The sequence below is a fragment of the Colobus angolensis genome, unplaced genomic scaffold (assembly GCF_000951035.1).
Source record: "Colobus angolensis palliatus isolate OR3802 unplaced genomic scaffold, Cang.pa_1.0 Scaffold260, whole genome shotgun sequence".
NCBI classification, from domain to species: Eukaryota; Metazoa; Chordata; class Mammalia; order Primates; family Cercopithecidae; genus Colobus; species Colobus angolensis.
In genome coordinates, this window is record NW_012115822.1 from 477,071 (window position 1) to 484,373 (window position 7,303).

Below are 7,303 nucleotides of genomic sequence, written 5' to 3' on the forward strand. Positions count from 1 at the left end.
GGTCCCAGGCACTGTACAGCCATCCTCCTCTTCCCAGTCACCAGGTCCATGCTGCTGTAACTGTGCACACATCGCTGCTTCCCAGACAGCCTCAGCTAACTCACGCCAACACTGCCCAAGAGCATACTGACACCAAAGTGCTAGTCCACTGGCCCAGTGCACAACCCCAGGACCCACCAAGCACCACTGAATGGTGGCAGGCAGATGCCCATCCCAGACCCCACCCTCCTAAGACTTAGAAGCCATGTCACTTTGCTAGAGAGAACAGCCAAAGCAGAAAATGGAGGTCCCACACCAGTTTTCAATCAAGCTTTTAATGAAAAGATCATAAAATAACAGTTTCTCATCGCTGTACATTAAGACTGCACACTTCTGAATGGAGAGATCAGTCGTTGGTGAATTGCTTTCTATGACACTGGGCAGCTGTGTAGCTGCAGTTCTGACCTGAATTTACACAAACTCTCAAGGGACATGAACTCAATGTGACGAGTGACAGCGGCGGTGGCCAGTACAGGAGTGCGATCCCGGTGTCCCTCCCCGCTTCTGGGAAGGGCATAAAACAAAACATGATCCCTCTTCCAGTTCCAATTAAACAAAACAGCTATAACCCCATCCCTCCCCCCTCCCCTTCGAGGTATTTGCAAGAAATGAACCAGTGCCCAACCTGGGCGCCCCCCCGGGCGGGGGAGGGCAGAGGGAAGCTAGTGATGGGTGGGGTATAGAGGTTCCCCTCAGCACCTGGCCCCACGGGGCCCGCCAAGTGGAGGGTGGGAGCCCTGGGGATCCTCCCTACCCCAGTGAGGTCTGTTATGCAGCATTTTTGAGGTCAATAAATTACAGCAATAAATAGCAAGGTGAGGTAAGGGGAGGGGGTCCTGGTAGAAAGTTAAAGTGGGGTAACTGAAGCCGGGGCATCCTAGGAAGGGGGTCCTGGGCAGCCTCTGCTCCCACCGCTCATGCCCACCCCCACCCCGGCGTGGAATGTCAGACTGAGGCTCCAGTTAGGACCCTCCCCAGCCCCTCACTCCTGGCGTCTTGATTCACAGGTTCAGTAACATCTGCCCCAATGGGGTACTGGGAAATAGGAGGACCTTGGTCCCTTTAGGGGGCATGCCAGGGCTGAGAGCCCTTGTCTGCTCTAAGGCCTGGCGCCTTTGGCTTTTGTCCCCCACGCCTGGGGGGTGGACGGATGCAGCCTCCTGCTTCCTGAGCCCTGCCCTCCGGCTGCCCAGGCCTCACCCCAACTCAGGATGGCCGGAGGGCAGGGGGTCAGCCTGCCCAGCGGCCCAGCCCGGATCGCACTCCTGCATGGGGTCTGAGGTCCAGTGAATACTGACGGGTTGGGGGAGTGGGTAGGCGGCCCGGCGCCCCCGAGTGGTGACAAACGGGAAACACACACGGCTGCCTGAGGTGGGGAAAGTCGTTGAGGGTCCGGATTGCTCATTTCACAGGCTGAGGTGTATGGCTATGCTGCAAGTCTCTGAGATTCTTATTTGCTTAAAGGTTCATCTTTTCTCTTCCTTTTTTTTGCAATCCTGGAGGAGCCCCTGCTGGGGCTCGGTCCGGCGGGAGCGTGCAGTGGCGGAGCCCGGCCTGCCACCCACTCACTCGCCCCAAGTCTGAGAAATAAATACATTCATCACTGCACAAACATATTGATACAAAAACAACACTGTTAAGAGTGTTTGCACCGTCTATGTTGGTAAGGACCAGACCCAGTCAGCCCCCTCTGCTGTCTGGGGTGGGGTTAGGGGTCCCCACTCCTGGGGACCCACCAGAGTCGAGTGAGCCGTGCAAAGGTCCCGGCTTTTTGGCTTGAGTGGGACCCTCACATCAACCCATCCCCGAGGGTCACCGGCAGAGCAGCAGGGGACCCAAGCCCAGACTCGGGTCCTGTGGCCAGAACTGACAGCCATCCCCACGTAGGCTAGCTGGTCAGGACCAGCGTGGTCCGGCCAGAGGGCCTTGGGGGTTGGTCAGCACGGGCCCAAGCTCTTTGGTGCCAGCTGGGCTTGGAGGGGCCCTGGGAATGGGGACGAGGGTTCAGGTGACTCCAGGGAGGCTTCCAGTCCCTTCCCCAGTCCCAGGGCTGCCCTTCTCTGCTCGTGAACCACTCCAGGGCCAACTCAGAAGGGCTTCCAGCAGCAGGGGAGGGTTCCCTGGACTGGCCTTACAGCTGCTGAGGTCTGAAACTGTAAAAGCTTATGTAAACAATGAGATAAATATATTAGTATCTTTTTTCTGAGCCCATGGAGGTTCCATACTCATTCAAAATGTGCTTTGGTTTAAAAAATAGGCTTTGCGAATTTGGGTATGAGCTTATTTTTTTTCTTCTTTGTTTATCCTCTCTTTCCTACATGATATCTGCTATTTTCTGATTCCTGTTTCTCCGAAACATTCAGGAATTAAGTGACGAACGCAGAGAACTGTAAGCCGCCTTGGCCTCCAATAACCCAGTTTCCTTGTGAGGCTCTTAACATCTCCACACACACACACTCGCACACACCCAACGTGGAAATCAAAGGAAAAAGAAAACAAAGCCAAATGTTGTGTTAATCCCGCCCTGTCCCAAAACCCCTTAAAGTCTTAAATAGGAAACTAGTGTTCTGCTTTCTCATTAAAATACAGAAAAGGCTCGATACAATACTAAGGTGGGTACAATACTATGTCGCACAAACGTCGTTGAGTGAGGGGCCTCTGCTCCCAGTCCCTGAAGTTCTGCAAAGGAATCACCTACTTACACAAGTCACCTCACAGATGCGGCTGCCCACAGCCCGGGAGGCCATGCACACGGCCAGATGTGTGCACATTTCCCGTGCGGTACAGACTTTGTGTCATGTGGCTTAAGTGCTGATGGGGTGGGGTAGGGTCAGGACAGCGGGGGCCCCCTGAGTAAGGGTGGAGTCCATGGGTCTCCTCCCCCCAGGTCCCCAGCCTGACTTGCTGGAACCTGAGACCCAGGGCCCAGTTCTGTTTCCCACCACAAGGAGGGAAGAGGGGCCGTCTCAGGCTGGGATCACCACAGGGAGGGCTCAGCCAGGAGCCTCATCTGCCCGACTCCCTCACCCCAAACACGCCGCTCCCCACTTGGGTCCCTGAACTCAGTCTCTGTTTTTAGCTGGAGGGTCTCTAGAGGGGTGGGGGTAGGGGATGCCTCTGTCTTTTTTTGGTCTTAACTTAAAATAGAATGAAAAGAGAAAACAAAAAAAAAATGGTGAAGCAAGATGATAAAGCCTGCCGGCCCAACCCCACAGCTCCAGCTGGCTGAAGACAATGGGACTGAGATCAGCAACCTTGGTCTGGCCTTGAGAGCCCACTTTGGGGCCCATGTAAGTATCTGAGGCTGGCTGAGGAAGCCCAAGATGAGGGGCGAGAGGTTGGCCTCTAGACAGTGGCCAGGGGCCAGGACTGCTCAGGGAAGTGCAATCCCTGTTCCCCGGAGGGCCCTGTGGTCAGCTCTCTCAAGCTCAAACTCTTGCAGGAATGGAGGGTGGGAGTGCCAGGATGAGGGCTCACTTCTCCCTCACCCTGGCCGGGAGCTGCAAAGAACTGCCACCCTCCTCATGGCTCCCGTCAGCACCCAGTACCTGGCTCCAGGCTGGGGCCTCACACCCCTCCCCTATGCCACAAACAGAGGTTCGTGTGCCCGGGTTGCCAGGGTCCCTTCGGGGTGGATGTGGCCCAAGGCTCAAAGGGAAAACACACAGGTGAGCTGCAAGCACTGGGCCACTCGGCACCCTGCTGGCTCCTGCACACGACTTCCTGGGTGCTTGTCAAGGGCTTCCACTGCCAGTCACCAACATATTGTTGTCACGAATTCAAGAGGTAGCAAAAGGTCAGAAGTCTCCACCTTGTTCAGTGAGGAAGCAGGGAAAGTGAAACGTCTGCCCATGCGTACGGCACACACCACAGACACACACACACACGCACACACACAAAAATGAAAACAAGAGTACCGACGGCCCCGGCATCGAGTCCAGCCTCCCCCACCCCCCGGAACCCCAGACCTTCCAGTTCAAACAGTCACATAAACGTTACACTGGTTTTTCTCTTAATAAAAAACAAGTACCTCTAAACAAAGAATATTTCTTGGAAACTACAGGAAAAGCACTCTCTCCTGAGGCAGCCGAGGCAGGGCTCAGGGACCAGGGAAGCCTTTGGGCAAGAAGGGCTTCTGGGGCCTGGAGAGGTGGCGCACCAGCACCCTTGCAGCGCCAGAGCCGGGGGACGCGCAGGAGGGCCAGCGGCCCCTGTTACATTCAGTCTTCAGACCCAGGCTCAGCCCCGGAGGGGGCGGGAAGAAAATAAGCTATTGTTTGTTTTGGTTTAAAGAACAAAAATCAAAAAGAAAAACAGAGGAGCAGATCAGTAGGAATAACAGCAACACAGGCCCAGAGGGCTCTTTAGTTGTAGAGAGGTAGGCGATGGGGTCACCCTGACTGTCCCAGCGCCAGTAAGCAGTGCCACCCTGGCTCAAGGAGGGAGGGATCTGCACCCCCAGCACCTGTTCCCTGCAGAACCAGGGCCGCACGCGCCCGCACAGACACAAGCACACGTGCACAGACACAAGCACACGTGCACACACACAGATACGGCTAGCAGGGTGGGGCCTGCTCCTGATACCACCCTGGCTGTGGCCAGCGTCCCACTGCCCTCTTTCTCCAAGCCGCCTGCAGCAAAGGGACCAGGTCCCAGCGAGACCCACGTGACCCAGCCCACAGGCCCTGGGGTGGCCCCCGTGGGGAGCTGGGGGCCTGGGTGGGATGGGGAGGTAGACGGGCTGGGACCCCTGGCTTCCCTCCTCTCGGCTCTGCTTGGTACAGACTGTCGATTAAAGCTCTGGGTGTGGGCAGTGGGGGCCAGAGGGGCCACCCGGAGCCTCCACTGGACCCAGGGTCTTGCCCCTGCCGCTGCATCACCTCGCTTCTCCTTCCATGGGTTCCCGGGGAGCAAGGTGGCAGAGGGTGCCCGCGGGTCTTTGGCTTCTAGGAGGGGGAAGTATGCATGCGCAGGTGGCTGATGAGGTTGCGCTGCTGGGTGAACTTGCCCCCGCACAGCTGGCACTCGTAAGGCTTCTCACCCGAGTGCACACGCATGTGCTCAGTGAGGCGGTACTGGCGGGTGAAGCGCATGCCACACTCATCGCAGGCAAAGGGCTTCAGGCCCAGGTGGCTCCGCATGTGGCGTGTCATGGTGCCGCGCTGCGTGAACATCTTGCCACAGATGTTGCAGGGGAAGGGCCGCGTCAGCCAGTGTGTCTTCTCGTGCTGCCGCAGCGTGGCTGGGTCCTTGTAGGTCTTCTCGCAGACCGAACACTTGAAGGGCCGGGGCTCAGCCGCGTAGGCCGCGCTGGGCGCTGACAGGTCCTCAGCCTCCTCCTCGGCACCCCCACTGCCTGTCTCGTAGGCCCCCTCTTCCTTGATGAACAGCTCTTCCTCCGTGTGAGTCTCCACGTGCGCGTTGAGCTGCTCGGAGCTGGGGAAGCCCTTGGCACAGGGGATGCACACGTACAAGTTGTCTCCATAGGACACTGTCTCGTAGCCCTCCTGCCGGTACATGTAGTGGGCGCTGGCGTGGCCGCTGCCCCCCTCGCTCCCGCTCTGCGCGCTATCTTCACTTGCATCCTTGCCGTTTTCCTCCTCCTCCTTGCAGGGGTAAGGGGGCTCCCCATAGGGCCCGCTAGGACCAGCCCCACCAGCCAGGATACCATTGGGAACCCTGTCCCCGACCCCCTCACCCTCCTCTCCCGGGCAGGGACCCTTGGGCCCCGCTTCTCTCCGCTCAAAGGGGCAGCCAGCCACAGGCTCCTTCTTGCCCCACTCCTTCTTCCGAGTGGAGTGCCGGAGGCTCTTCCGAGGCTGCCCGCCAGGCGCCTCCAGCAGGCTCAGGTGGTTGTCCTCAGCCCCCTCCAGATCCATGGGCTCACCGGGGGTGCCCCCCAGCTCAGAATAAGAGGCACTGTTGGCAACGGGAGGGGCAGAGGCCGCAGGGGGCGAGCCATGTTGGCTGTCGCTCAGTTGGGCTGGGTCATCGGGAGTGAGGTGGGGACCTGGGGTGGCAGGAGGCAAGGGTGGGCTTTTCTTGGACAAGTCCAAGCCCAGCTCCTGCTCACAGCCCCCATTGCTCCCGTTGGTGCTGCTGCTGCAGCCCCCAAGGCCCGCCTCCCCGCCAGCTGGGCAGACGGCCTGGCCCAGACCTTGCACGCTATCCTGGTTAGAGCCACCAAGAAAGAGCTCATCGTCTGAGCCTTTGGCTTGCGGGAGCTCCTGGGGGGCGTGGGCCCCCTTGCGCCCATCCACGAGCCCATGATACCGAGCCTGGATGACGGAGGCCGTGGACAGCCGCTGGCTGCGGGGGGGTCGCCCCATGCCGGCAGCCCCCGCCCGCCCAGAGCCAAAGGGCTTGCCGGCTCGTTTGAGTTTGCGGCGGCAGAGGGCTGCCAACTCGGGCAGCTGGAGGTAGCTGGCGGCAGTGAGGAGGGTGCTGAAATTGGGCTCGGCTGGCTGGTCGCTGGGCAGCAGCTTGCCTGTGTAGATGAAGTCCAAGATCTGCTGGAACACCGTGGAGCTGACCATGTCTGTGTCCAGGTTGATGAGGTTGTCATGCAGGACCAGGGACTTGAAGTAGATGCTGCTGGCGGCCAGGACGTTCTTGTGGGCCCTGAAGATGGAGTTCTCCACCATGATGATGACGTCACACAGGAAGCCCTTGGTCCTCTGCTGGTTCAGCTGCAGCAGGAGCTGCTTCGAGTGGCTGGGCAGCTCCATGTCGGGCCCCATGTCCCCGCGCCCTGCCCACGCGCACCACCTGTGGGCAAGAACAGGCATGCACGCGTCAGATGACTGGGACACTCCGACCAGGGCTCTGGGGCAGGGTGGGGCTCGACAAGGCAAAGTGCCTCAGAACTTACCCCACACAGGGCAGCAGCCCCTGTGGCACAGTACACGGCACATAAGCCCACAATGCCTACTGCATGCAGGTGTAGTGTATGTGTCCCCTCACTGAGGACTCAAACTGAGAAGGGACAGAGGCCCCGCCCCATTTGCACTAATGAGAAAACGGAGGTGGAGGGTGATGAGGTGACAAATAGAGAAACAGGGATTTGCATTTGGTTTCACACCCCGGGCTACTGTCTCTACACTAAATGAAGCCAATGACACATCCTCAGGCACCAGAAGGGGACCCAAATGACCAGCAGATGGCTTTAAACTTAGGAAAGCAGCTGGGCGCGGTGGCTCAAGCCTGTAATCCCAGCACTTTGGGAGGCTGAGACGGGCAGATCACGAGGTCAGGAGATCGAGAC

The 7,303-nt window shown here is 58.6% G+C and overlaps 1 protein-coding gene across 1 annotated transcript in view; it reads right to left on the reverse strand.

Annotated features, from left to right (window-relative positions):
* Nucleotides 1-298: 298 nt before the first annotated feature.
* HIC2 (hypermethylated in cancer 2) overlaps nt 299-7,303 on the reverse strand; it is a 45,668-nt gene continuing 38,663 nt past the window's right edge. The window contains exon 3 of the mRNA XM_011947313.1: nt 299-6,807. Within this exon, the coding sequence (XP_011802703.1) occupies nt 4,986-6,807 (1,822 nt within the window). The 3' untranslated portion in view covers nt 299-4,985. The remainder of the gene's footprint in view (nt 6,808-7,303) is intronic.